Source organism: Thermothielavioides terrestris, chromosome 3, assembly GCF_000226115.1.
Source record: "Thermothielavioides terrestris NRRL 8126 chromosome 3, complete sequence".
Classification (NCBI taxonomy): Eukaryota; Fungi; Ascomycota; class Sordariomycetes; order Sordariales; family Chaetomiaceae; genus Thermothielavioides; species Thermothielavioides terrestris.
The window spans coordinates 4,441,783-4,469,403 of record NC_016459.1 but is presented as its reverse complement, the minus strand read 5'-3'; the positions used below and the strand labels follow the sequence as shown (position 1 = coordinate 4,469,403).

The following is a 27,621-nucleotide window of genomic DNA, read 5'->3' as shown; positions in this document are numbered from 1 at the left end:
GGCACTACACTCCACAGTAGTGTAAGCTTTTTTCCCTGCAGGCGGGTTTTCTCGGGCCCGTTCAAGAGCTGGGGCGCTCCCCGTTTCCAGATTGGCCGCCGGCCTTGGCTGCTCTCCTGCAGGCTTCTGCTTCCCGGTCCTTTCTCTATTTTCCTTCTTCCGACCCAGCTCTCTCTCTGCCTCTCTTTTCCGCGCCGTCCGGGCTCCTTTTGCTGGGCAAACAAAGTGCTGGTCGCTGGTCGCAGTCCCGTTCGTTTCGGTCTCGATCCTTTTTCGCTTATTCTTCTCGACGCTCTTTTGGCATCCTGCCTGTTCAACGTACATACCAGTTCCTAGTCATCGCTGGACGAACTTGCTTTTCATCGGACCATTGCTTCGCGGACCGACCGTCATCCCCATCGATCAACGACATCGTCATCCTCCATAACACCCTCCAAACTCGAATTCGCTACCACCACCACCGAAAATGGGCCAGAACCTCTCGCTGTCGGAGAAGTTCGCCGACACCTCCAAGGCCACGCTCTCCCCGTTCGACCGCGAGAACGACATCATCCTCGGCGTCATCTGGGCCTCGTGCTTCTACGCCTTCGGCATGATCTGGTGCGCCGTGACCCTGCTGCGCCGCTGGGCCGGTAGGAACGGCGAGCGGGGCATCAACATATTCTCCATCCTCGCTGCGCTCCTGTTGTCGACCGGGTGGCCTGTCATCCTGCTCTACTTCGCTATGTCGAGCCGGTGATTTAGGAGGCACGATGCGCCCGGCGTGGTTAGGGGCTGGGCACGGGGAAGGGAAGGTGTTCCGGGAGTCGCCGTCGCCTTGTTGGAGCGGGCCAGGATCGGGTGGTTTATGGCGACGCTTGCAGGTCGAGGAATCGGGGATTACGGTCTGGATTTAGGGACACAAACCATGACTTTCCGGGGCTTGGAAGGGAGAGGAACGGGAATGGAGGACGCATCCGTTGTCCAACATACCGGCCTGCCAGGGCAAGGACGTGTTGGGATGCATCAGGCGGCGACAGTTGGGAAGTTCCATGGAAGCACACATAATCGACGGGGTGTGGAGGCCCCCTACGTGTCCATACTACATCAACAATACCCAATATTTGGCAACCGACTTGTTCCTTTCGGTTTTCTCACGGCAGTTGTTGTCCGGTTCACCCATCATCTTCACTCCGCTAGAAGTCACTGAGTTTCCGCCGACACGCAGTGCTAAAATGATGATTAAGGTAACTGGGTCGCCATTAACTGGGTCGTCTGAGTCGGTAATATATCGCTGCTTCACAACTCATTATAGAACAGACGCGCCAATTAAGTTGAGGTTGTTTCTGGTTGGAATCATCGCTTGTCACATCTATACCGTGACAGAAGCCAGCCTTCTCTCCTGTTGATATCCATTTCGCCCTTTTGATCACTGCTCAGCTGCTTATCTCTGTACCGACATACGGATGAACTGGTCACTCGCTCCGCACCTCTGCTCTGAGGAGATCTGCCAATGAACTGCTGGCCGTATTTGCTGTGCGGGGCGCATCACTCAGCTTGACATTCAGTCCACGGTAGAGATCGGGCGATCCATCCTCAAACGGAAGAAGTGTCGGGCTGCCGTGCCAGTTCATGCAACCCGAACGTCGCAGCCGCAGGGGCCTAACTCGAGACCCCAGCTGCGCGACGAACGGGTCGGAAGCTCGGCTAGCCGCATTGTAACCCGCACGCATTGTAACCGCACGGCGCAGAAACGCGCAGCATGTGTTGGGATGACAGCGTTGGGAGCAGGGGTCGGCAAGATGGCAGATCTGTCTCGTCTGATCTCATTCAACCTCCCAGCCGAACGCGGCAGTCCGATCAGGTGCCAGGCGAGATCTCCTGTGCAAAGCACATCTTCCAGACAATCAGATGGTTCCTACGTCCAGGGAACCAGGTAACTCGGAATCGATAAAGGCTCACGTCCCGCCAGACCGTCTTCAAGATGCCACTCTCCGATTTCTTCGCGCAAAACAAGTCAATTCACTCACTGTTGGTCGCCCGGGTTGGCTAGGTTCTGTGAACCGTTCCATTCTCTTCTCCACACTCATTCAATCACTTTCAAACCGCGAGCCGGTCTTTACCAACCATAACTTATTCATCATGCACGCCAAGACGCTCCTCGCTGCCCTGTTCGCGGCCTCGACGGCCTCAGCAGCGGCCGTCAACGCCAGCCAGGCAGATTCGGGCGCCGCCGACTTCGGCAAGTGCACGCCGACGATGGACTTCCAGTTCGGCCGGCCCGGCCGCAAGGCCGACGAGGGCACCTTCCTGCCTACGGACCCGCTCGTCGCCCAGGGCCAGCAGGACGCGCTCAACCCTAACATCATCACGAACCGGATCTGCGACCAGCTCACCAACGTGTGCGACGCCAACGACGCCGCCAAGGCGCTTTGCAGGCAGGCCCAGGCCGAGGTCCAAGCGCTCGGCACCAAGGATGCCTCGACCGCGGACGCGTTCAACTCGGCTCTGGGCTTCTAGGCGGAATGGCTTGCTTTGAGCGGCAGGAATAGTTTGGACTCGGGAGAGACATGCCGCGGAGAGTGTGGCGGATGTCGCGAGGCAAAAGCCGTACTGCACGGGAGGAGCGTGCGCAGGCGTCAACCGGGGACGAAGGTCGCGGGATGGGTTGAAGGCGGGGGGACACTGCTATTGAATCAGATAAGCAGCATATAGCTATTACAATGTTCGTGCCTATTCTCTCAGTCCGGCTTGCTGCTGCCGTCAATGTTCAGCATCTCTCCACTCTCCGTCGTGAAGAGGTCAGCAGGAAGCTTACTCTAGGGTAACCTAATATCGTATCTGCATGCAGCTAACTTAAAGCGAGGTAGATGAGCCGGGTAATAACGACACCGGCTTTGGCTGCGGGTTGCTTCGGTAACCCCTCGCTGCTTTGGCACCCCTGACTTTGACCACACGGGTTACCTATCTACTTGGACAGCTACTGCTGTGTGATGTCATCAAGGCCTTCTACATTACGAATGTAACGCATATTGCTGGTACAGTACACTACTGGTGTGAGACCCAAACTGGCCAGAACCCAGCACCGTTTTGGCGGGTTCAAATAGCGTTCCATTGGCTGATTTTTGTCTCCAGGTTCCCCGTTGGCCCCTGATGTCATCATGATCCGCCGCCGGCTCTCCGCTATTAGATCATGATGCCCTGGAAACATTGCTACAAGTTCATGGCATTGATGTTCGCTAAACCGCCCGTATACTGCGTACCGAACTACAAGTTTACTCCAGCTTCAGGTCTCCGTGCCGGTTCTTACTCACAGCCGGGCCGTAAACATTCAGGAGAGAACGCTATCTCCACGAAAGAGACAGCCGACCCCCAACGAAACCCTCCCATCAAGCTACCCTCCTGCCAACAGCAACGTCCTCCACAACCCCCCGAACCACAAGCGCAATGGCGAACATGTTCCGCTCCCGCGCCGGCCCGCTGCTCGCGGCCGGCGGCATCCTCGGCGGGCTGCTGTACCTGACCTATGGCGGGCGGCAGCAGCCGCGGCCGCAGGCCGCACCCAACACGGCGGTGGCGGGGTTGCCGGTGTCGGAGACGCTGCAGGCGGTGGCGGGCACGGGCGGGGCGCACTCGCGCGCGCGCGACGCCGAGGACCGCGAGAGCCTGCGCCAGTACGACCCCAAGGACACGCGGCTGCACAGCGCGGACCCGTCGGCGCAGAGCAAGCGCAACCCGCAGAAGGTGCGCGGGGATCTGGGCGGCGACGAGACCACCCCCGGCGGCGGCGGGCAGGGGAAGCACATTGGGAACAGGGAGGAGGGGAAGGGTGGGGATCTGCCGTGGAAGAAGATTGGGTCGTGAGATAAGGTTGGAAAGGGGTGGATACAAATGTATGGATAGCTAGAGGTACAGACCTGTTGTTTGATTCAAGACATTGTAGATACCGTGACGGATGTGGAAAATTGGACCATTGTAATAGACATGTCGGCCTGTTCTGCGTGGTTATGTTCGAGTAGGACTTTCAAAATGAAGAACCGGCTCCCGCAGTGGCCGGGTCACGGATCACAATGTCCATCTGGTGCAAGGCTCAAGCTGATCTAATGCCATCATGGTCATGCTTCATTGCAATCAAAAGGAGAAACTACCGCCACCGCCCACACGTTCTCGCCGTCGCTCCTCTGCTCCAAATGGCCGACCTCCATGTCTGTCTGGCCTCGCCGCCGGCGTACGTGCTGTGCGGCACCCACCGAGCACTGTTCCGCTGGTTCGCCTCGGCCAGCATCTGGTCCACCTGCTCCAGAGTCAAGGCCTTGGTCCAGGGAATCAGCAGCACTCATTCTAGCCCCGAGACAGTCCACGATGTTCTGGGCCTGCTTGGTGCGGTAGTGCTTGGGAGTCCATGTTGGCGAGGCAGACCCTCGCTTACCCGCTCACCCGTCAATCTCAAGGGACGTTAGCCCCCATGCTTAACCGTCCCGTCCGGTTCCATCAGACACCAATGGTCAGCTTCGCGTTGCGGATGTATAGCTGCAGTAGCTCCCTGTTAGCTCCCTGTTGCGTAGATTTCTGAGGGTTAGGGCCGGGAATTAGTTCTAGCCTTTCCTGCAGCGCCCGTTCATCTTTCCTGCTTTTCTCTTCCATCATCCATCCTCTCAGCATAAAACTGCCGTCTTTCCCGGGTCACTGACGCAAGGCTCCGTTAGATGTTCAACGACGATCCCACCCGCAATGGAGCGGATGTTCCCTTTCCACTTCGTCGGCACGCCCGCTACGTGCAAACAGTGCCAAGCCCACAGTCAGTCGAGCTCCCATCCCGGCTTCTCAAGTTCTCACAGCCCGCCATTGGCCCGTCTTGGCCTGGACTAGCACGCGATGATGTCAGAGCTGCCGTTCTTGGATCGCGGGTTTGAGATTTAATAGTCATTGAATCCCCGCAATCCGACCTGCCAGTTGTTAGTGCTTCTTGTGCTTGCTTGAGAGCGGCCAGGATGACGCCGAGGAGATATATTTTGAGGTTTGAGAATATTATTTAATGGTTGAGACTCTTCGGGTTCGCCTCAAGGCAAGAACCCTGCAGTCTTGCTTTTTACATCGACTTTATGCCAAACATCTTCGCGGTTCTCGAGGTCAATTGACCTTGTTTCCATCTTCGTCTTTCTCTTAATACCTGCCCTTTTTGTTCTTCCGCAGCAACGGCGGCGCCATGGCAGCCGTGCCGCTTCCGGGGGCCTACCCCGACTCTGTCCCGCAGACCCCTGAAGAACACACACACACGATGCGAACCGAGCGGCAACCCGACCTCATGCAGCCAGAGCAGCAGCTGCACCACCGCCAGCGCCACAAGCTGCACAAGCCCGGCGACCGCCGCGGTCACAAATACTCCGATTCCGGCGTCGGTATGACTGCTGACGAGCCTAAACTGTTTCAGCCCCTCCCTCCCGTGCTCCGCGTGAGCGGCTCGCACTGGACCGGGCCGGATGAAGCCGTGGGCGGTGACGCGTACAGCCGAGAGAACGACTAGCCTATCCGCCCGCAAGAGTCCATCAGGCCCAATCTGGAGACGGCGAACCTGCCGCACGGCATTCAGGATGATCGAGTACAAGCTCCTGACAGCAATGACAGCGGCCTGGAGCATGCTCTTGCTGCCGGCGACGCGGTAGAACCCGGAATGGGGTTCACAAACGACGAGACGGCGGCTCTCAATAAACCTCTCCCTCAGGATCCTTCTCCCTACGGGGGCAGTCTCCCCGAGGGAACCGCCGGAGGGGTTCACAACTCGGTGGTTGGCCACGGCAGCGCCACGGATGACCACGCCGAGCACCACCACCTCCCTCCAAAGTCAGCTTCTTCGAGAGCTGTCATTGTTGGCCGTGTGGCTGATTACCCAAGGGGGAGTGGCGTTTACAACACTGTAGTCGGCCACGGCAGCCAGGATGAGGAGTCCCGGCGCCACCGCCAAACCCGCAACACGGACGGCGCCAGTCCCGACGATGAATTTTTTACTCCTCCGCTGCCCGACATCCCCGAAGAGAGGCAGAAGGATCCCGGTCTCACTGCTACGTTCTCAGATGCCCCGCAGATCGCCCCTGGCTTCCTGCCGGCGACCGCAGTCCGAGACGATGTGTTGCTCGCTGAAGTGGCTGCTGCCAAAGCGGCTGCTGACAAAGATGCCCAGCGCTCCCATCCCCCGCCGCAGATTGAGCCAACTACTCGCCGATCCTTTCCTTTGGTCCCAGCTGGTGCGGGCGGTCACGACAAACGGCGACAGTTATTTCCCTCTAGATCCGGCACTGCCGCCGCCGGAGCTGCCGGTCTCGGGGCGGGACTGGCTGCTTCCGAGTTTCTGGACCAGCGCCGGGATGGTAGCTCTCTGGTCGACCAAGAGAGAGGGCGCTCCGGTCTACTAGCCGAGAATGACCGACATCAGACAGCGGGAGGAGCGGTGGCGGGCAAGCGAAGGCCATCTTCACAGGCTCTTCCGGATGAGAAGACTGGAAGCTACTGGGACGAGTCGCCGAAGGGCAAGAGGAAGCACAAGATCCTTGGCATCTTCCACCGCCACAAACACAGCAGCAAGGGGGAGCACACTGGGCCCCGCAGAAAGTCCAGCGGCGACGCAGCCTATCCCGTGAAGGAGGATGTCACGAATGTGGACAACTCAACCCGTCTCCGTAAGCACACCAGGGGCTACCGTTCTTCTCCAGCAGGAAAGGCCGCCACGGCCGGCTGTGACAGCCATGCCAAGGAGAAGGCAGCCGCTGGGGCAGCTGTCGGAGCGGGCGGGTTTGGCCTCTTGCGTCATCGCAAGAAGCACAGCATCGGCGAGAAGAACGAGGACACGACAAGCCGATTTAGCCCTCTGCTAACTGCGGATGCTGGCGGAGCTGGGCCTGCAGGGGAGGTGCCACGACAGGTCGAACAAGTATCGACTCCGTACGAGCATCCCAGGGAGCCGCCGCTGCCACCGCAAGCGGGGTCCGCCGGCGGTGGTACTGCCGGAGGTCCGGGCCACTACAGCCTCCTCGCAAGCGGCACCCCGTCTGGCAAGCAGCATGTCGTGGGCGCTCAGCCCGGCACCCGAGGGACCACGACCAACGAGCCCGGGAACTACAACACACTCGCCTCAGGGACACCTTCCGGTCTTAACGCTGTCCCTGCTGCGGGATCTACGGGAAGGAATGTCGTAGCGGACGAGCCCCGCGACTACAGCGCCCTCGCATCTGGAATCCCTTCCGGCATCATGCGGGACTCTGCCGTCTCCGCCCCGGAGACCGCAGACCACAACGCCGCGAGTGGAGCGGCCGAGGGCAGCGGGGATACCGCAGAGTACAACGTCCTCTCCTCCGGGACTCCGTCCGGCGTGAAGGTCAAGCCCAAGTCACCGCGCCAAGCCATCCACGGCACCGACCGCGCAGCGCCTGCCCGTGACCAGGCCGGAAATCGGCAGCCCCGTGCGGCCGGGATCCTGGACAGCCATTCCGTGTCGGAGCCAACCGCCCCGGCAACCAGCGGACCAGACAGCACAACAGCCAGCCACCCCGACACCGGCCCGGCAGTTCAGCCGTCCTTCCTCACGGCCACGCCACCCCCCTACGGGCGCGCCACCTCGCACCCGAACCCCAGCCAAGAATCCGTTCCCGGGGTCACCACCTACCCGCGCCCGGAAGCGGCGCACAACATGAGCCCGGAGGTCATGCCCACGTCCTACACCACCATTACCACCACCGCGCCACGCGCCGGGGAGCCGGGCCCCGCCGCCGAGCCGCATCCCCATCCCCAACCGAGCACCGGCACCGGACCAGGCTCGTGCACCAGCGCCGGGATGAGCCCCGCTGTCACGCCGAGGGGGCACATGGCGTTCGTGGCGGACCGCCACCGATCTGCCGGCGATCAGCCCGAGCCGGAAGGGCATGTCGACACGGAAAAGGACAAGGCCAAGGACAAGGACGGCACCGCCGCCGCTGTGCAAAGGCCGAGGAATATGCGCGAGCGGGAGGGTGCGCGTGCGCCTGCGCGCGACCCCGCGCTGGCGGCTGCCTCGGCCTGGTGGGCGCACGCGGAGCGGGGGGATGGTGGCGCTCGTGCTCCTGCTTCTGATGCTGCTGCTGCTGCTGCTGCTGCTGCTGCTACTGCTTCTGCTGCTTCTGCTGCTGCTGCTTCTGCTGCTGCTTCAGCTGGTGCTGGTGGTGCTGCTGCTGGCGGTGGTCAGGGGGAAGGGGCGCGAAGTGCAGGTGGTCGGGGTGGTGGAGGGCTGGGCCCGGGAAAGATTGTGCACCGGTGTGAGCACTGCGGCGGGGAGAATGATATCAGTAGGTACTTTGCGCAGGTTCGGCCGGGGCGGTTGTGACGTTCGCTTTTGGGGGAGGGGTTGGTGGCGGTTATGTAACATTGGAATATAAGCTTGGATGGTGAGGGAGGAGAGTGGTAAGTTGTAACTTGTTGGACGGCCTGCCCGTGTTTTGCTTTCTATACCCGGCAACAACAGTTGTGCTGTATTATTATCTACTACACGATACCTTGACTATTCTGTTCATCCGCCCAGCCCAAAATCAACACCCAGCGCTCAGACAAGGACAGCCATACCCATCGCCCTCGGCCCAGCCGCCTTGCCCAACCCAAAGTGCTGCACAAGCGCGGGCTTCCCCTTCCCCTTTCCTCCGTTCGCCCTCACATCCACAACCGCCACCGCCGCCTGGGTGGTTCCATTCCCCGGCGAAAGCGCATACAAGAACCGTCCCGCAGCCGCCAGATCGATCAGTCCCGGATCCGCCTCGCGGCCCTCGGGCCCGTTCAAGTCCGTCTCGGACACAATACTCGCATCGCTCACACTCATCTCCACGATCCGGTTGGTCGCGGCGTCCGTCACGAACGCGGTGCCCGTCGCCGGCGACAGCGTCGCCCAGCAGGTCGCCTTCTGGCCCGGGATGGCGCCCTTGGCGAGGGTGGTCGCGCGGCCGGTGGCGGGGTCGACGGCGAGCACGACCGCGCCGAAGGAGGCGTCGGTGGCGAAGACGCGGTGCGTGTTGGGGATGGCCCGCGAGCCGAAGAGCACGGCCGTGCCGTTGGGGGAGCTGCGCTGTTCGGTGTGGGAGACCGAGGCCGAGGAAGAGCCGCAGGAGGAGCGCTGCACCGGGAAGGCGGAGAAGAAGCCCGTGGTCGTGTTGCCGTTGCCCTTGACGGTGGCGAAGAGCATGGATTCGTCGGGGGAGAAGAAGACTTGGGAGACGGTGTTGAGGGGCCCGTGAGGGGGCGTGGTCTGGCCGAGGGCGAAGGGGCGCAGGGCGTCCATGGGCTCGACGCCGCGCGCGGAGAAGCGGCTGCAGGAGATGCCGGCGCGAACGCCGGTTGCGCCAACGCAGACGAGGTTGTGCTTGGAGGAGGCGGCGACGGTGTTGGGGAAGTCGCCGGGAATCGGGACCGGTTTGCCCACGAGGCGGAGGTCGGTTGGGTCGGAGGGGGAGATGGAGAGCATGCTCAGCGTGTTGGAGCCGGCGTTGATGGCGAAGATAGTCTGCGGATGGATCATGGATGAGCAGTTACTTCAGATGACAACATGGAGGTTGTTGGTAGCTGTTCATGGCTTACGTGTCCCACAACGGTCAGCGATGACTGGCTGTTCAAGGCGTCGGGAGTGGCGGGCTGGCCGTTGCTGTCTACCGCCACGCCGCCGGCTCCGCCAGTCGGGGTGGTGGTGACGCGGGAGAGCTTGCCGTCGGCCCCAATTGGCAGCGCAACGACCGCATTGGCAGCATCATTGGTGATGAGGTAGACCGCTTTGCCTACCGCGGTCGCTGCATCGGCGGTCCGTGGGGGCGTGGCAAGAGACTGCACTGCCGGTGCCGACGTTAAAAGCGCCGCCAGCAGGGCGGAGAGACTCGAAACGAAGGGCATTATGTAGTGAAAAGAGACCGAGGTTCCAACTGGTATACCCGCGGCGCACGAGTTAAGTAGATGTCAGACCTTGCTCGAGTTGTTTCGTGGTAGATGGGATTGACGCCGTCCATCCGGTTGCTGAGCGGCGAGACGCCATTTTATCATTTCTGAGCCCAATCCAGAGTCAAATACAATCTCTTGGAGGTCAAACTTGTGCCGACCCAAAACGTTACCCTCTGGGCCCTTTCTGGACGTGATTTGTGATGCAAGTTGACCTTTCCATACGCAATCGCCTGGGGACTTACCTTGGTAAATAGCTTGATCAACTCATCAGTTCTTCCTCTTTTGGCTTGGTTCTAGGCTGTGAAGGTGGCTCAGGGGGTCTGCCTGCACCAGTCCAACTGCCAAGGTTTCAGCCGTGCCAGGGGCTGGGAGCGGGCACGACGAAAAGGGTAATTCGGATTATGCGAACGCAATGTCGCTTATTGTTAGTTCGAGTACTCCGTCCACGAGTTGGTAGGGCAGGCCATTTGTGAACAGCCCACCGGCCCCCTGTCCGACCCGGTCTTGGTCACTGCCTCGGAAAGTTGTTTGGGCCTCTGCGGCATATGTTATAATCCAATTTTCCACTTACAGTAGTAGTCATCTGGTGCTTCTCAACAACCGTTTCACAGACGCTCTACGACGCGATCTTGGCCCCTGTTTTTGTGGTCCACTCCCATCAGCTTGTTGAGAACTTGTTCCAAATACAGAATTTTCGACCATCTCCGCATTGGCCAATGGACTTGTTTCGGCACTTTCGTCCGTTTGGAGGTGCGTTGCCGAGCATCCAGCCCCGTGTGCCTTCCCTTGGCAAGGCACTTGAGTAATCGATCTCGGCGGTATCGGTGTGCTGATATCAGTGTGCCTTAGAGCGCAGCGAGGATCGCCCGGGGAAACGGCGGGAACAACTACGACGAGCCCAGAAGTGAGTGTGGCGCATGCCTCGTCCCTGGCCATCTAGTGTACCTGCCTACCTACTTTTAGCTCCCCTCGAGTGTGTCGGTCGTGTGTCGTGCTGTAACTCATCGTCATCAATCAGGACCTACCGTCAGCGCAGGGATCATTACACAAAGTCTCTTGAGAACGAGGTTGCCCGCCTACAGGCCAGAGAAGCAGCCCTGCTGCACGAAGCTAATCAGCTCCGTCACACCATCCACTACCTCGGAAACCTTCTCGCAAACTGCGGGATACATACAGACCTAACGATTGGCCTCGCGAGAGGGACAGAGAATGAAGAACCAAGCGCAGTTCTTCCGTACAGTCCCTTCCGTGAAGAGAGCTGTTCGCCTGGCTGGCAAGATGACTTCCAACTCTCGCTTCAGCACAGTATCCCCGTCGAGAACTGCCGTGTTCCGGCAATCCCCGACACACGTCATCACACGAACGCCCGGCTGGCTGAGCTCGATCCAACGGCCCTGGGAATGGAGGTTGTGTTAGCGTAAGCGCATTCAATGACCCCGTCAGGGAAAGACACGAACACGTCGGACGCCTTGCTGACACGCACCTGTATCACTGACCACTCGCTTCGATCTAGCCTCGAATCCCCTTGCTTGGCTCACATCCACGGGGATCTAAAGGAACCTGCCCAACCAAACGGGCATGCTTTGACAGTGACGTCGCATCTCCTCGCTATGTCACCCTTACCGCCGTCGCCGCAGTCGCCGCCGAGCTCAAAAGCCCTCAGCGAGGAACGCACGAAAGCGCCCAAAGTAATCCTCGATCGTTTGCTCGCACTCTCGAACGACCTCGTCATTGAGGGCGAAGTCACGCCTGTCCAGGCATGGAATCGCATGCAGCGCGAGCCCTTGTTCGGCCGGTTGCGGCTAGGTGACCTGCGGTCTTTGGCGAATCAGTTGCTGGAGACTGTTAAATGTCATGGGTGAGTCCGAGCACGACGTCCATTTGATACTCCGAGTCTTTCGCTACACGAGAAGCGTCCAAACAACAACGAAACCGTCCAGAGGTCTGACCATAGTGGCAGATATGGCGCCGTATTGCGAGGAGATGTTTTTGAGCATGTGCTTCGTCAGGCGCTTGCAGCAGCAGAATCAAGGAACGCATGACCCTGAGATCAAAGATTTCAGGCAGGAGCAAAAGATCCTGGAGATCTACTCTGCAGCTTCTTAACACATGTATAGCAACTCGCCGCAACTAGAGCGCCTCCACTGCGACTTGTGAATCTAGTTTCTGTTTTGCGCCACTTCCTTCTTCCAACGTCAGAATCTGAACTCAAACTGCAACATGTAGCGAAGAGGTGCAAGCCGTCCGCCCGCTCCCAACATCACACGTCATTCTCCCTCATACACAATCACTCGTCCCAATATTGGATGCGTGATATGCCAACTGTCAACACCCAATGGACTGCAATTAGGTTCACAAAGCGTGAGTTCCACCCGCCATTTCTGAGCGGCTTGTCGAGATTATGAGAAGAGGTGCCGGTCGAACGCGCCGCCGGGTCTGCAGGCTGTTGGCCCCATACAGCTCAACGTTCTGTGTACGAGCGAGCTCCCCTCCGCAGTAGGTTTTCCCTCTAGCATGGATAACGCTCATTTTATAGTGAAGCCATTGCCAGTCTGATATAGGTACGATACTTATTAAAATCATCGTGCTGCTGAATCCACCTCTTTCTAGTCCTACTTCCAATCCTGCCTAACGAGGATGCACTCCTACCACGCCTGGCCGCCAATTCCGGGCGGTATACTCGACGAGTTGGCTATTAGCGCTTCGACGCGAATGCCTTCCGCTTAACGGGTCGGATGGCTAGCACTACCGCCGCCTCCTCCACTACGGTTATGCTGGCCTCCTCGATTCAGACCGGTTGCGCCGAACTGATGGCTTTGTTAGCTGCTGGTTTCCTTAGGATCTAGACTAACGGAGTCGAATTCATTGGCGGGTGAGCCGGAGCCATGCACATGTCCGGGGGATATTCCTCCGCGGCTTTATCCGGACGAGTCGTTTTGCTGTACTGTGCTTAGTGCCCAAGATAAATCTCGCTCGCGAAGTCCGAATGCGACGGTGTCATGGGGAAAAGTCCCACGCCGGCGTCGAAGGCACTTTGCTTGTAAGACATTAGTAAACGGCCACGGAGCCAACTTTCGGCCTTTAAAGTCCCACAGGCACCTACAGCACTGGCGTCGTGCATCCAGGAGGCTCGGTGTCGTGACGAGGACCGGGGAAGCGACTGGACGAGGTAACCTTATTCTTGTCCGGAACCGAGAACGACGCAGTCCGAGCCCAGCGTAACATCGAAAGTGCGAGACAGAACCCACATGTAGTCCGAGCCCGCCGTTTCTCTCACGATCGCATACACTTATTTAAAACTCGCCGACCGTTTTCAGCCTCAGAAAGCTCAAGATGCCGCAGCAGCCGCGCTTCTCCAGACACCTGCTCCCGCCCCGCAACACCCTTTCTCACCATACCTAAGACAACCACCCCCAAACCAAGCGCCATGATGCTCCCGCTCGCCATCCTCCCTCTCCTCTTCACCCTCCCGGGCCCGGCCGCGAGCCAAGACGCGACGCAGGAGTTCACAGGCTCAGGCGAGATCCACGTGCTCAACAGCACGGACGTGTGGACAGCGACGCCGGCGGACCGGGTCGGCTGCCTCAACGTCAACGGGCAGCTGACGCTGGACGACTGCGCCGTGTTCACGCGGCTCGACGACCTGCCCTACACGCTCTCGACGGCGGCGGGCAACTGCAGCTTCGGCAACCCGGCCATGCCGACCAACACGGACAGCGTGTACGGGCGCAACGCGCACGCGTGGTCGTGTGCTGATGAGGATTTTGGGACGGTGGAGTATTATTACACTATAGTGAGTACTGCCCATGCTATGCCTTAGCGCGGGGAGGAGACGGGATGCGTGCCAGGGGTAGGGTGGTAGGGGAGCTGTTTTGGGCTCGTTGTTGTAAGGACAGTTGATGAAGATGGACAAAAAGCCACAAGGAGTGGTAAAGGAGTGGTAAAGGGGAAGCTGATATGTTGCTGATGGTCCTGCTTGACTTTTCCAGAACGGCCTCAACTACCCATTCATCTGCACCGGCGATGTCGACTGCTACTACGACATGGTGGGCAAGGTGCCGACCGAGGATACCGCGCCGATGCCGGTCTGGCAGTTCTTCTGGGGCAGCGAGCAGTTCGATGTGCCCCCGGGACATTGGCGGGTGCTCTGGCTGTGGGTGAAGGTCAACGGGACTGGGCAGGGTCAGGAGTAACGGTGAAGGCTACTGAGATTTGGGACTGCACCCGAGAAGCCTTACGGGCTGATCAATGGCAGGGCGATGAACAGTGGTGAACATCGTGGGACACGGCCATGGTGAGTGCGTTGCAGAGTAGCTTGATAACTCCTTGCCTTGAGTAAGCGGCTGGCGTAGCTGAGGAGTACTCGGAGCGTATCCTTCGGGGGGTCTCGGAAAGTAAGCGATCTGTGGTTGAGACCGATTGTTGCCTCGCTGTCCATCCGAGGGACTATGTCGGCAGTGCAAGAGCAATACAGACGCAACATAACCAGGGGTATCTATTTAACGCTGCCGTACCTCACTTGAACTCCCGGAATCCCTCAACTCTCAGCATGGACAACACTCCGCGGCCAAGGCTTGCCGAGGAGCACCGCCCTGCGGCATTGGCATTGTGCTTCCCCCAGGCGTATTGCCCGCCTGCGGCCGGTCTTGTGCGCCGCCGAATTCACCGCCGGCTGCGGTCCCTAATTGGCGAAAATCCGCACATTAAGGTCCACGCTGCCAGTCGCGATGACGCAGCGGATCTGTGCCTCTCCGGTCGCAGCGGCAGCCGTCTTCTTGGGCGTTCCATTGGCTTCCCCGCCTTGCCCGTCGCTCCCGTTGGCCACGGGGACGTCTTTCACCACGGAAGGTGCCCATCGGATGCATTGCACAAAGTGGCCGTGAGCATCCGATATTGTCTTGACGCATCGGCCTTCTTGGGCGAGGTCCCAGCACCTCAAGGTGTAGTCGTCGGAAACGGAGAGCAGGTACTTGCCGCCCGGATGGAAGACGAGGCCCCGTACCCAATTGTCATGCCCAACCAATATCTTGATGCATGTTCCCCGCGCATCCCAGAGCCGGATGGTCTTGTCTCTCGAACCGGTTGCCATAAACTCTACCGCGCTCGTGGCCGGCGGCTTTTTGACACCTGCGATGGCGGCGAGGTGGGGGTAGGAGGCTGCTGGTGCGATCGCGCAGCAGAGAACGACGTGCTCGTGGCCGATAAGCGTTGCCTTCGGTTCGGGGTTCGCGACCGACACGTCCCACAGCCGGCCCGTGTAGTCGTCGCTCGTGGAGAGGATAAATTTGCCGTCGATGGACGGACAGACATCACGCACCCATTCCGCATGGCCCCTTAGTGTCTTGACACAGTACCCCGTGGTCACATCCCATATTCTCAATGTCTTGTCTCGGCTCGCGCTAACCAGCAGGTTGCTGGAGCCGCCGGCGACTCCGGACGGGATGAACCGAACAGCACTGACACTGTGGTCGTGGCCGGGCAATGTGCGAATATTTTTGTAGTCGTCGGACGGATCCCACAGCTTGATGGTGAGATCCGAACTGCACGACGCGAGGAGTGTGTTTCCGCGGGGTCCTCCGAAATCGACGTCCAAGACCGCTTTGGTGTGGCCCTTGATCGTTCGCTCCAGCTCCCCCAGCTCCCAGTCCCAAATCTTGATCGTCTGGTCCTCGGAGCCAGAAGCTAGCGATGAAAACACAGGATGGAAAGCGACGCATGTAATGGGGTTTCGGTGGGACTGAAGCGTGTGTCGTGCGGGCGACTTTGGCAGCCAGTTAACCGGATCCTTGTTTTGCCGTGACGTTGGCGTGGCGTTATCAAGTTCTGACTGAAGAGCGGCATTGCGCGCTTCAAGGTCCATTATCTGCAGGGAAAGCATCGTCAGGCGAACATTCGGTCGCCGGGCAAGCGCGGGGCGGAAGGTCGAGGGGCGCCAACCTTCTTCTGTAACCGGACAACACTGGTCCATTTCTTTTCTAAAAGACCCTCGTATTTCTTGGCTGTCGCAGTGTCGAAGACATCTTCCCCCAGACCAATCTCGGCTCGCAGAGCAGCCGCGGTGCTGGTGAGGTTGTTGGAGGTCAGGTAGGCGATGAGGGCCCGATGTCTGTGCGTGACCGTCAGTATCAGCCTCCCGTTCGAACCCGTCGCGCAAGGCCTACAGCTCGTCAGCCTGCCGAGGCGTCAATAGTTGCGCCATTGTAGAGATTCAAACAAGCAGTCCGGCCTGGGGGTCATCGGTTGGGTGGAGACAGGGGATCGCAGGGGAGATTGAATCGGCGATCCCGGCGTGGGCAACGGAGTCGTTCAAGTCTGGGCGGCGCGAGTTTTAGGGATTTGGCGCCAAACCAAAATTGTCTAACCGTATGTCTATGGGGTTTGGTGACGCTGCCGGCTGTATGATTCCAGGAGGAGTGTTCGTTAGGAAGGTCGCGATGCTCAGCTGGTGTAGAGTTTTCGTCGTCTCAGAATCGACGCAGTCGACAGATCTGCGGTGGAGGGCAAGGGCCAGACGGATGAAGTGAACACGGAGTGAAAACCGGGGCGTGGGGAGGTCGGAGTGCCGAAATGTTGAAGCGAGCAGCAAAATCTGCTTTCAGATTCCCGATAACATCTTGTCACCATCAACGTAGGAAAGCACAGAGCAAGCGTGTGAACTCTTTGCTGCAGTCCGCAGAATGGCGGGGCAGAACCTGGAAGACAGCTGCAGCGGTGGATATTTGTTGTCACTGCACTCAACAGCGACAGCTGTTTTCCGGCTGGCAAGTTCGGTTGTGGGGCAGGTGGCCAGCTGTCCGCGCACGACTGCCAGGCCCAGGGGCCAATGGGGAAGTGACATCACCCGCATGTTGTGTGCCAGGTTTCTCCAGCAATGCACAGACCTAGTCCAAACTCGGGCCATGTCAACAAGCCCAGCAGCCTAATCAGGCGTCGCCCCGCCGCCATGCAGCGAACCCAACAGGTGTGCCAGTGCCGCACACAAACAACGCAGCCATTCTGCATGCTGTGAATATTGAGCACCCTGCCGCTCAGGGGAAGTTGCGGTGTCAAGACACACACAAATACCTACGTAACGTGAACGTTATCTCAGGCACATCGGCTGCTTTCCTCAGTCCTGCATTCATTGTTTGAACTGAACCGGCTTGCGGGGCCCTGGTGCTCGTTGCCCGACTTCCCGGTTCGACCCTAGCAACTGCAAGAGCCAGGGTCGCCCTGCGCTGGCCCTCCACTCCTGAACCAAGTGCCGGAGAGAAGAAATCTTGCGTGGCAGGCACAACAAACCATCCCACAAGATCCTATCCCGGGTATCCGCCGAGAGCGCAGACACAATTGACGGCCGGCACCGCTGGTTCCAATCGCGAACAAAGCAGCGCAACAAGCCGCATCGAAACTAGCCGCATCGCAACAAGCCGCATCACAACAAGCCGCAGTGCGCAGCCGCGGTCCAGCTCGTTCAGCCAGGTATGTCACGCTCCTCGCTCCTGCCCGTCACTCCGCCAGCAGATCGGAAACCAGGAACAACCGGACCTTGCCCACTCGCAGCAACCCCAAAGACGCGTCACCGCTGGCCAATATGAACGGCCGCAAGATGCCCGCTTGGCTGCGGAAACTGATTCGCAAAACTGCCAGGTTAGGTCGTACGCAATCTGACAGCGAAACCACCAAGACACCCTGTCCCGAAGCCGCTCCCGCGAGGTTTTCTTCGGCAATCTTCAGATATCTGCCCAGCATGGCCGACGAAGAGGACTTTAGCTCGCTGCCCCTTACAGATCGCTGGGTGCACAAGGTACGGGGATCCCCTGCTCGCTACGGTGGTCCCATGGCTGACAGCGCGCCGCGCGTGGATAGATATGGAAAGTCCGAAAGCAGGCCTACGAGGAGGCGGCCCAACAGTTCGAGAAGACCCCCGACGAGTACGACCCGGCGTTTCGGCCCTTCATCCAGGACCCGGGACTATGGAAGTCGGCAGCAGCGGATTCGAACGTCGCCGCGCAACAAGAGGGCCTCGGCGCTCTTTGCGCGTTTCTCAAGTTTGGCAGCCGCGACGGCGCCCTACGAGCCCGACAACAGGCAGTAAACCCGATTGTCGAGAAATGCCTTTCGTCCACAAGGGCAGCTACAAAAGCCTCGGCGCTAGAGGCTTTGCTCTTATTCATTGAGGTGGACGTTCCAGGCCCTGTCATTGAGGAGATTATCCCAGTTTTGTCCAACAAGCAGCCAAAGGTCGTTGCTGCCGCGCTGGCGGCCCTGGTGCAAATCTACCACAACTACGGCTGCAAGACCGCGGATCCGAAGCCGGTGCTGAAGATCCTGCCCAAGGCCTTTGCCCATGCCGACAAGAATGTGCGCGCCGAGGCCACAAACCTAGCTGTTGAGTTCTACCGATGGCTGCGCGACGCTATGAAGCCGATGTTCTGGAACGACCTCAAGCCGACACAGCAGAACGACCTCGAGGCGCAGTTCGAGAAGGTCAAGGCAGAGGGGCCCCCGAAGCAAGAACGTCTCCTGAGATCGCAGCAAGCAGCACAGGAGCGTGCTCCCGCGGGCGGCGGCGGAGAAGATGGCTACGAGGACGAGGGCGGTGAAGCTGATGAGCCAGGGGAGGTGGATGCGTTCGACTTGGCGGAACCGCAAGACGTCATCAGCAAGGTGCCCAAGGACTTCTACGACAACCTGGGTTCGGCCAAGTGGAAAGAGCGGAAAGAGGCGCTCGATGCCCTGCACGCGATCGTCAACGTACCGAGGATCAAGGAAGGCGACTTCGGCGAGATCAATCGGGCCCTGGCTAAATGCATGAAGGATGCAAACATCGCAGTCGTCACGCAGGCAGCCCAGTGCATCGAGCTCCTCGCCAAAGGGTTGCGGAAGGGCTACGCCAAGTACCGCTCCACGGTAATGCAGCCCATCATGGAGAGGCTGAAGGAAAAGAAACAAACGGTGGCAGATGCCCTGGGCGCAGCGTTGGACGCCGTGTTCCTGGCGACCGACCTCAGCGACTGCCTCGAGGACATCACGACGTTCCTCGTTCACAAGAATCCGCAGGTCAAGGAGGGCACCATGAAATTTCTCGTGAGGTGTCTCCGGACGACAAGAGACGTCCCGAGCAAGCAGGAGATCGCGGCCATCGTCGAGTCTGCAAAGAAGCTCCTTTCAGAATCGAGCGAGGCGCTTCGTTCGGGGGGCGCCGAAATTCTGGGAACGATCATGAAGATCATCGGCGAGCGGGCTATGAACCCGCATCTCGAGGGCCTCGACGACATTCGCAAGACCAAAGTCAAGGAGTTCTATGAGACTGCCGAAGTCAAGGCCAAGGACAAACCGAAACCGCCACCACCCGCCGCCCGAGGTCCCCCTGCAGCGGGCGGCCCGAAGAAGGTGATGGGTGGAGGTCCCAAAAAGGCTCCTGCCGGCTTGAAGAAGCCCGCTGCTGCTGCGGCTCCTCCTCCGCCGGAACCGGCCGCGGCACCGGAACCGGCACCGGCGGCGGCACCTGCCCCAGCGCGTCCGGGCCCCGGAAGCAAGTTGGGCATGCCGAAACCCGCTGGGCTCGGCGGCCTGAAAGCCCCTCAGAAACGCACGTTGGGCGGTCCGGGGATCACTTCCCCACGGCGCCCGGCTCCGGCACCATCACCACCCCCGATGGAAGATGAACCACCGATGTCTCCGCCCCCCGCTGCAAAGCCGCCTTCCCGTCTTGGTCTTGGTCGTGGTGGGCTCGCAGCTCGCTCCCTAGCCAAGCCTGCCGCACCTGCCCCGCCCCCAGCGCCGCCATCTCCCACCCCCGCCTCGGGCCTAACGGCGATTGAACGTGCCGAGCTCGAAGAGCTCCGCAGCGCAAACGAACGGCTGCTCAAGCAGCTCGACGACGCGCGACATGAGCGCGCCAAGCTCATGTCGGAAATCCAGGAGCTCAAGAACCAGAATGCGAGCCTGATTGAGGACCACACACGGGACGTGCTCTCCATCAAGGCGAAGGAGACGCAGCTCGTCCGCGCCCGCAGCGACGCCGAGGCGGCCGAGCAGACGAACGACCGGCTCCGACGCGAGCTCGACCGGTTGAAGCGCGCGCTGAGCAAGGCCGAGGCCCTGAACGCCGCGGTCGGCTCGGGCAGCCCGGGCTCGCCCGGTCTCGGCTTCAGGACTATGAGCCCGACGCACGACGACGGCGGCATCTACCGCGACGCGGCCAACATCAGCAGGAGCCGCATGAGCATCACGAGCACGCTCAGCGAGGAGAAGGAGAACGGCGATGGCGTCCCGTACACGCGCAACAAGGTCAGCCCGGACCTGCGGTACACGAGCAGCACCGCCAGCAGCGGGCGCGGGAGCCCCGCCAAGGGGTTCCGGCGCGACGTCGGCTATGACGAGAAGGACCCCGGCGCGGCGGCCGTGGGCGGCTACGGCAGCTACCCGGATAGGGCCGGCAGCAGGACGGGCAGCCGCTCGGGCGGCGGCAGCTCGAGCAGCATGACGGCCACGTCGGGCATGGAGAGCTGGAAGCGGGCCGCCGAGGTGACGAGCCAGCTGAAGGCGAGGATCGAGCAGATGAAGGTATGTCGTGCCCCCCCCCCCTCCCCCCTTGTTTCCGCTCCCCTCCTTCAACCCTGGGTCCATCTGTGGTGTTAGTAGCGTCGCCGCTTAGCTGACTTCTTCACCTCCCAGGCGAAACAAGCTAGCAGGCCGCAATAGGAGGGCGGTGCCGCTCCAGGCAGGAAGCCGCGCCCTGCTTCCCAACCGCTGCCCGACTCTGAGGCGGCCTCCCGATGACGGTTGCGCTCTTGTCTGGTCAGGTCGGTCTTGGTTTTTTGCAACGGGTTTCGGTTTGCACGGTTGTGTTGGTCATGTTGCATTGCCAGGGCGTTGGCTGGGACAGGACCCATACCCATACCCATTCCCATTTCCATTCACATTCCCATTCCAATTCCCATACCCCACTTCCTTCTGCCCCCGCTTCACTTCTATCTCGTGCTTCTGCTGGTTGCCCTAGCGCTGGGTTATGCTCTCGTCTACGCCTCCCCTCCCTCACGGAATGATAAATGTATGGCATCTGACTCTTGGGGAGTGTGGCTCTTGGGACGAACAGCAGGGGTGGGTAATGCTGCTTAGGGGGGTAATGTCGGTCTGCTAATAAAGTTGTTGGCTCGTTGTAGTTTGTGTTTACGTGATCAGGACGGGCGGGGACAGCAATCATCACGGTGTTAGACTAGGATATGGGGGTATATGGTAGCGATGAATATGAGCTCGTTCACTTTGATGCAGGCTGTGATCAGTCGTGCTTGGGCACTGGCTGCAGACGAGGCAGTGTCTGAGGTTGTTTGTTGCGTGGGACAGGGCGGGCACGAGTGACGTCGGTGGTAGTCTCGTTTGTTGGGAAAGTGTATCTGCAGAATTTGGTTCGTGATAAGCATGTTGGAGCTTTGCCCCAGGTATCTCGTGTCTCATCTGTCTATTCAACGAGTTCCCAGTCCAGTTGCAACGGTTCTCAGTTGCAGTGTTCTCCGTCGCAGCGTTGTTGCTCTGGTCTTGCTTGTTGGTTTTGATCACATGCTCTGCTCTTAGTAATCGGATCTCCGCTCCCCTGAACAGCGAAGCAGATCCAGCGCGGTTAGTTCAGTGGTTAGAATTCTCGCTTCCCATCTCTACGTGGAATAGCGAGTGACCCGGGTTCGAATCCCGGATCGCGCACACCCTTTGCTTTTGCTTTTTGATTCATTTCCACCTCGTCTTAGTCGCTCCCCATTTGCGTTGCCCTGTGTTCTTCTGCATTCGATTTGACGCGAAACTGGATTTTCTGGACTGGATGATGGTTCTGGGGTGTGGCCGTGTGATGTGGTGGCGTGTTTACTTCTGGTGCTGCCGCTTCGGTTTGTTCACCATGCTTGCCCGGCTCTTCTGGCATGCTGGAAAGCCTCGCGGATTCTCATGTGGTTCGGTTGGGCATCCAGTTTGTGCTTGAAAGCCCGTTATGAAGGTTCAATATCAGCCTAGCGACTTGCGTGGTACCGCGTGCTGCTCAACGGCGGTATAAGGGGGATGGTTGCTGAGGAGGCGCACGCTGGCTGGGAGCACACTCGGCCCTGGGGTGTTGGCACGGGAGGATGTGTGACAATGCCGAGGTTTACGGTCATTGCCGTGTGGAAGCGAGGACAAGAGTTTGAGTCGCAGGTGCATGCGTGCTTGGAGTAGCAGAGGAGCTTCTGATTGTATGTCATGAGCGTAGAGGCAGTATGGATGTCACGCTTCGCTTTAATTATGCACTAAACTAGTCTTCAAGTTCATTTCACTATCTTATATGCAGTAATGACTGCTGTAATTAGGTATCTCACTGTACTAGGTCCCATAGCACAGCGTCACGCCAGGGGCTTGTAGACGTGTGACACATCTGGCTTGGACCCCCAACCGCCGCAGCTGAGCCAGACATCCTATCCAAAGGCCGTAATGGAACAGGCGGCGTCCGAGGGGCATCTGCTTAGCGCGCGAGCTGACAGCTTTGGCCTAACTACCATCTGAAGGGAGCGAGGTCTTGTCGTTCGGCGTGGCCGGATATTCATCATGTCCGTACGTCCTATTGAGGGTGACAGCGCCGACCGTCGCGCCCGACTCGAGCCGAATGTAAGTATCGACAGCCAGGTCCTTCAGGTCCTTCAGGCCCTCGAGCGACACCACCACCTGCCGCGCGCCGCGGATCCAGCTGCCGTACCCGCCATACCCGGAGTGCTGCCCGAAGCACAGGTTGACCCCGCTGCCCTTGACAGTCATGCCGGGCAGCAGCCGATCCCACTTGTAGCACCAGGTATCGCCGTGGTCGTGGCCCGAGAACAGCGCGACCAGCCCCGGCGTGGACGCCACGGCCTGCATGAACGGCCCGTCCTGGCCACCGTACGCGCAGCTCCCGTCGTTCCGCCCGTCGGCGCACCACCCCTGCGCCTGCTGCGCCAGCGGCACGTCGTCGTCGATGCCCGGCTGCCGGTGCGGGTCCACGCCGGCCTCCTGCAGCGCCAGCGACGCGTTGGTGGGGATGTGCACGAACGCCAGCGACGGGATGGGCCGGCCCCCCGCCGCGCGCACCAGCTCGGCGTTGGTCCGCCGGAACCAGTCGACCGCCCGCGCGTCGACCCAGTTGGGCTGCCCGACGCGCTGGCCCGTCGCCGCGTCCTTCTGCTGGAAGCGGAAGCCGCCGCGGCTGTCGAAGAACCAGAGCAGCAGCTCGGGCGGGCAGCCGCCGCGCGGTCGTCCGGGAGGACGGCGGCAGTCGGCTGCGAACACGGGCAGGTAGTAGTTGGACACGCCGGCGTCGGGGTCGGGCACCATCTGGGTGGTGCGGGCGTTGGGCCAGAGCTGCTCGCGCGCCAGGATGGCCGCGGCCGAGATGTTGAAGTCGTTGTCGTGGTTGCCGTAGGTCGACGCCCAGGTCAGCCCGCGCTTGAGCATGGGGCCAACGATCTGGTCCACGTAGTGCGTGCTATTCTCGAGAAACGTGTTTTCGCCCGTGATGAGGTCGCCGTTGAGCACGACGAGGTCTATGTGAGGCTCGGCATCGAGAACGGTCTCGATGACCCGGACAGAGTTGATGTCCTGCTGTGGGCCCCAAGCATCCCAGGCATCTTCATAAGAGAGATGGGCTCATCGTCAGTAGAATGAGGACACGAGGAGGTAGAATTCGAGAGACGCACTCTCGCCAAAGTCGAGATCCTCAAAGATGGTGATGTGGAATGTCCCATCTGGACGAAATCTCAGCGGCCCGTAGCCTGGTGCTCGGCCTCTCGGCAATGAGAGTTGCGGCTTGTAGGCTGGCCCGGCTTGGAAGGGAGAGCCCAAGACGCTGGCGGCGAAGGCGGTGACGGCGATCAACGCCGTGGCCCGCGGTAGCGCGGGCTGCATGGGCGTAGACATCAATTTCGATTTCTGGAATCAGTAATGTATGATATGCTGTGTCCTAGGATTGCCATCTGGGTTGCTGGCATGCGTTTTTTGTCGTTCAGGTGTTTTGATGCCGCCGCTTCCGTTGCTTCCTGTCTTATGAGAAAGAAGCAACTGCCGCAAGTAGGTAACTAAGTGGCGGGCGGGGCAAGGGTGATCTACCCTGAGGTGGTACTGGACAGGAAGTTAATCAATTAAGGTTGACCAGTGGCGTGCACGATGCACGCCACATGGGTGTAAGTCCCAACCTCCGGGCAGCCCGTCCACTGCGATGTTCCCTTCACTCCCACGGACCTGGCCTGACTCAAGCACGGCAATGGCCACCTATGATTGCGCACTGCAACGCCAAGCCACGAGGGCGAGTTGGGTGTAACCGAGCAACTGTGGGTGACCCGGTGTCCAAGTCGACGCCATATGATTCTTCTGCCGCCGGCCCGATCGAAGCTCTGGGCAAAGTTCCCGAAAGCTCGGAACGTTCGATGGACGACACGCGCGATGGCGAGCACGTATACATAAACGCGGGTACTTCCTTTCAGAGTGCGAGTTTAGCAGAGCAGACTAAGAGGACAACACTCAACCCCTCAAGCTGACTAGTCACACATACCCAAGTCAAAGAATGCAGCTGGGCAGGCCCCGCCATGGTGGCCATTGTCACTGTGAGTGAGAACTCAGATAGGCTGGCCGCCAAGATATATATTCCTCTGATTACATCAGGTCGTCCCGGGGAGAGCTGAAAGCTCATCCACCGCTCCGCTTGAAGAACCCTCCAACCACGCATCACTCATCTCATGCCCAGATTTACCCCGCCCCCCGAGCCCTAGACTAACCATGCACAACGGCCACCAGGCAACTGACGAGGGAAAAGCCACAGCGGCTGGAACCGTGAGCTGGTCCAGGGTGTAGGGAGCGACGATGGCTGAGTAGTTGGCCGCCGATAGGGACATCACCAGACTAGAGTGTCTTCCCACAGCAACAAGTAGCCATCGGATCAGGCAGTGGCGTGTCTTGCTCAAAGAGCGTGTCGGTTCCACAGCTGAAGAGCCGGACAGGGCCCAGGGACAGGCGTATCTGGCATCATCGCGGAACCGTCCGCGACGATTGCAAGTTGTGATTGAGCTTCTCCATCAAGAGGAAATAACCAGGCAAGTGATGAATTCCAGCTCCGTTTTCCGAAGTAGTCTAAATAGTGCATCGATGATGTCTCAACCAAACTCCCGGCATCGTAAGCTCCTGCTGCTCACCGTGCCGCAACGCCTCCAACAACACGCGAAGCCAACCCACCCAACAACCCTAACAGACAGAAGTCTGCCAGCAACGAAGCGTCTCGGCATCCGAGGCATCCATCTCAGACAGAAGCCGCCCCGGTGACGCGCACGAGCTCGCCCTCCGTGTGCTCCCACACCTTCTGCAGCGTGCCATCCCTGCGGTACTCAGCGAGCAGCTGCTCCACCTTGGGCTTCGCGCTCTCGCCCTCGATGCTGATGGAATACACCCCGCTGCCGGCCTTGCCGTCGGTGCCGCGGGCGACGCCGACGCCCGGCGCCAGGGGCACTCCGGCGGCTGGCGCCACCCCGGCCTCGCGCGGGGGAAACCGCGCGCTCGTCGCGAAGAAGAGCTGGCGCTCGCCGGCCTCGTCGATCGGGATCGTCACGAGGGGCCCGATCACCTTGAACACGGCCGTCAGGACGGTCATCTGCACCGACTTGACGTCCTTGCCCAGGTTCGTCTTCACGGCGCCAGGGAAGTCGTGGATGAAGGACACCTACGTATTCACCAGTGCCACGTCAGCTCCCTGCCTGCCAAAAGGGTACCGATGCCAAGTACAGTCTACTAACCTCGGGGGCCTCCTTGGCAATAGCTTCCAGGCCGAGGGTCATGGTAGAGCTTATGTGGCCCCGCTGCGAGAGCACGGGGACGTGGCGGGCCTGGAAGTCGTTTGTGTCGATCCGGCCTTCCTTGGTTGCGGTAAAGACGCTTACAACGCGCCGCAGCTCGGTCGCCCTCCGAAGGAGGGGCAGAAGGTTAACCACCAGGCGAATGCGAGCGTAGTACGATACGGCCACAGGGTAGTGCAGGCCTTCTTCTGTGTCTACAATATTAAAGCAATTAACGTCTCTCCTTGGCTGCTCTTTCCTAACAACCCTCCCCTTGGCAACGTACCTTTGCCACTAACCATGGTCCCAATGGACAGAAACAGGAGATTGATGGCCTGCTCCTTTTCCTTGATCTCCAGAGAGACCTTGTCCACCGCCTTGATGCTACTCACGTCGACGCTGAGATAGTGGTATTCCCCGTCGGGATTCAGCCTCTTGAGCTCGGCGCTGACGCGGGCCCCCGACTCCTTCGACCGCCCCAGGAAGTAGATGCGCGGCCGCACGGTGTTCTTCACAAACTGTCTGAGAGACGACTCGCCGATGCCGCTGGTGGCGCCCGCGAAGACGGCGACCAGGCCGGCGGGCATGGCCGTCTTCAACTGGGCATTGGATGCCCGCATCTGCTCGAGCGAGACCATGGTGCTGCTGTGGGCGGACAGTCGGTGCTCAGGTCGCTGGCATCCATTCAAGGTGTTGGTCAACACGAGTCTGGTTGAATCGATGGGTTGGGATTGAGAGCGCGGGCAGTGAATATAAAATGCTAGCACGAGTGCAAGTCTTGTTGGGGGCTGAAATCTGTATATACGCTAATGTCTCGGCAATGCAGGAGGCTTGTTGGGGGGCCATTACTTGCAGGACTCGGGGCTGATAACTGCCCGACGTCCCCCTAACAAGAAACCACAAGAGCCTCCCAAGTTGCTCCGAGGCTCCGTTCATTTCACGCAATTGCCGAGTCCCGAACAGCGTACGGATAGCTCCGTACACAGTGGCAGTTGGCCAGCGGCATCACACGGAGCGCACAGCAGACAGAACAAAGCACCTAGGGAGACTCGGACACATCAATCTCCCGGGCTACGTACAGAACAGTGCACTATTACATGGCCCTACTCGACGTCAAGCCAACGCGAGCCAGCCCGGCCGTCGGCTCTTTTGCGACTATGTGAATCAGGAATAGACTACTCGCGTCGTTGTTAACGAGGCAACTCAAGGTTTAGGTTGAGAAGGCAATGAGGGTTTGGTTCTGCCGTAAGTGGCGGAGGGGTGAAGGTAGCGCATGCCATGTCCGGCAAGTGTTCGATGGGGTCGGGCCTGTTCCAAGCCCACAGCCTTTCGTGCAAAAGCCACCGAGAAGCCAGACTCAACGATGTCGAGCGGTGAGGGGTGCGTCTTCGACACTAGACCGTTCTTGACTGCTCTGACGCTTTTCGCTAGGAGTTTGTCCAAGCTTGCTCGGGGTTGATTCGTTCGGCTCGAGAGAGCTTGACTCGGGTGGCGAGGGTGACAGCTACCCCGGGTGTCACGCCGCGATGCTCAGAAACTCCTCGCCCTCCAAGTTTAGTGGTCTGTCGATTTCGCTCTTAAGCTCATACTGTCGCCTTCGCTCCAGTCCTGCGCGCCACTTGGCTGCCACGGAGCTGGTTAGGCGCATAGCCACCAAGGCTCAGGGGTATCATCCCTTCCCGCCGCTCCCCTGAAAGCACAAGACGGTTCTGTAGGCTTCTTAGCTTGCACATTCGGGGGATATGCGCAAGATAGCATGAATAGCTTGTACAGCGGCTCGAGAGAAACATGAAGACGTAGCCTGTGTGCAAAGACAGGAGAGAAGGAGACTGAAGTTGTTCGGGACCTGGCACATAGGAGCCCGGACATTGAATCAGCCCCAGTCATGGAGGCTGGTAGCCGCCGTTGG

The 27,621-nt window shown here is 59.7% G+C and overlaps 10 protein-coding genes and 1 non-coding gene across 11 annotated transcripts; 7 read left to right on the top strand and 4 right to left on the bottom strand.

Moving 5' to 3' along the window:
* Nucleotides 1-466: 466 nt before the first annotated feature.
* Nucleotides 467-739, top strand: THITE_2145626 (uncharacterized protein; the record flags this gene model as incomplete). Its single annotated transcript, XM_003654773.1, has 1 exon — nucleotides 467-739. One exon carries the CDS (start codon nucleotides 467-469, stop codon nucleotides 737-739), a length of 273 nt encoding a protein of 90 aa, XP_003654821.1.
* Nucleotides 740-2,121: 1,382 nt separating this feature from the next.
* THITE_2051582 (uncharacterized protein) lies at nucleotides 2,122-2,499 on the top strand (the record flags this gene model as incomplete). Its single annotated transcript, XM_003654772.1, has 1 exon — nucleotides 2,122-2,499. The coding sequence occupies one exon, from the start codon at nucleotides 2,122-2,124 to the stop codon at nucleotides 2,497-2,499; it is 378 nt and encodes a 125-aa protein (XP_003654820.1).
* A 927-nt stretch (nucleotides 2,500-3,426) lies between these two features.
* Nucleotides 3,427-3,735, top strand: THITE_2022370 (uncharacterized protein; the record flags this gene model as incomplete). Its single annotated transcript, XM_003654771.1, has 1 exon — nucleotides 3,427-3,735. A coding segment is annotated over one exon (309 nt), but the record flags the coding sequence as incomplete, so codon positions are not given.
* A 314-nt stretch (nucleotides 3,736-4,049) lies between these two features.
* On the top strand, nucleotides 4,050-8,513 carry THITE_2096311 (uncharacterized protein; the record flags this gene model as incomplete). Its single annotated transcript, XM_003654770.1, has 6 exons — nucleotides 4,050-4,359; nucleotides 5,193-5,431; nucleotides 5,504-5,820; nucleotides 5,872-6,105; nucleotides 6,158-6,344; nucleotides 6,410-8,513. The coding sequence occupies 6 exons, from the start codon at nucleotides 4,050-4,052 to the stop codon at nucleotides 8,327-8,329; spliced, it is 3,207 nt and encodes a 1,068-aa protein (XP_003654818.1). The 3' UTR covers nucleotides 8,330-8,513.
* A 32-nt stretch (nucleotides 8,514-8,545) lies between these two features.
* Nucleotides 8,546-9,873, bottom strand: THITE_2145623 (uncharacterized protein; the record flags this gene model as incomplete). The annotated part of the gene is made up of 2 exons (XM_003654769.1): nucleotides 8,546-9,493; nucleotides 9,568-9,873. 2 exons carry the CDS (start codon nucleotides 9,871-9,873, stop codon nucleotides 8,546-8,548), a joined length of 1,254 nt encoding a protein of 417 aa, XP_003654817.1.
* Nucleotides 9,874-11,431: 1,558 nt separating this feature from the next.
* Nucleotides 11,432-12,168, top strand: THITE_2118032 (uncharacterized protein). The gene is made up of 2 exons (XM_003654768.1): nucleotides 11,432-11,776; nucleotides 11,879-12,168. The coding sequence occupies exons 1-2, from the start codon at nucleotides 11,529-11,531 to the stop codon at nucleotides 11,958-11,960; spliced, it is 330 nt and encodes a 109-aa protein (XP_003654816.1). The 5' UTR covers nucleotides 11,432-11,528; the 3' UTR covers nucleotides 11,961-12,168.
* Nucleotides 12,169-13,987: 1,819 nt separating this feature from the next.
* THITE_2118029 (uncharacterized protein) lies at nucleotides 13,988-16,236 on the bottom strand. The gene is made up of 4 exons (XM_003654767.1): nucleotides 16,080-16,236; nucleotides 15,856-16,024; nucleotides 14,433-15,781; nucleotides 13,988-14,069 (listed from the first exon to the last, which is right to left on the bottom strand). Exons 1-3 carry the CDS (start codon nucleotides 16,115-16,117, stop codon nucleotides 14,600-14,602), a joined length of 1,389 nt encoding a protein of 462 aa, XP_003654815.1. The 5' UTR covers nucleotides 16,118-16,236; the 3' UTR covers nucleotides 13,988-14,069; nucleotides 14,433-14,599.
* Nucleotides 16,237-17,262: 1,026 nt separating this feature from the next.
* Nucleotides 17,263-20,656, top strand: THITE_2118024 (uncharacterized protein). The gene is made up of 4 exons (XM_003654766.1): nucleotides 17,263-17,379; nucleotides 17,553-17,704; nucleotides 17,767-20,469; nucleotides 20,581-20,656. The coding sequence occupies exons 2-4, from the start codon at nucleotides 17,648-17,650 to the stop codon at nucleotides 20,605-20,607; spliced, it is 2,787 nt and encodes a 928-aa protein (XP_003654814.1). The 5' UTR covers nucleotides 17,263-17,379; nucleotides 17,553-17,647; the 3' UTR covers nucleotides 20,608-20,656.
* Nucleotides 20,657-21,517: 861 nt separating this feature from the next.
* On the top strand, nucleotides 21,518-21,603 carry THITE_t96. The gene has a single exon. It is a non-coding gene; the product is annotated as a tRNA-Gly (tRNA).
* Nucleotides 21,604-22,172: 569 nt separating this feature from the next.
* On the bottom strand, nucleotides 22,173-23,919 carry THITE_2067702 (uncharacterized protein). The gene is made up of 2 exons (XM_003654765.1): nucleotides 23,592-23,919; nucleotides 22,173-23,522 (listed from the first exon to the last, which is right to left on the bottom strand). Exons 1-2 carry the CDS (start codon nucleotides 23,809-23,811, stop codon nucleotides 22,414-22,416), a joined length of 1,329 nt encoding a protein of 442 aa, XP_003654813.1. The 5' UTR covers nucleotides 23,812-23,919; the 3' UTR covers nucleotides 22,173-22,413.
* A 1,014-nt stretch (nucleotides 23,920-24,933) lies between these two features.
* THITE_2118021 (uncharacterized protein) lies at nucleotides 24,934-26,518 on the bottom strand. The gene is made up of 3 exons (XM_003654764.1): nucleotides 25,999-26,518; nucleotides 25,674-25,927; nucleotides 24,934-25,600 (listed from the first exon to the last, which is right to left on the bottom strand). Exons 1-3 carry the CDS (start codon nucleotides 26,348-26,350, stop codon nucleotides 25,184-25,186), a joined length of 1,023 nt encoding a protein of 340 aa, XP_003654812.1. The 5' UTR covers nucleotides 26,351-26,518; the 3' UTR covers nucleotides 24,934-25,183.
* Between the last annotated feature and the right edge of the window lie 1,103 nt (nucleotides 26,519-27,621).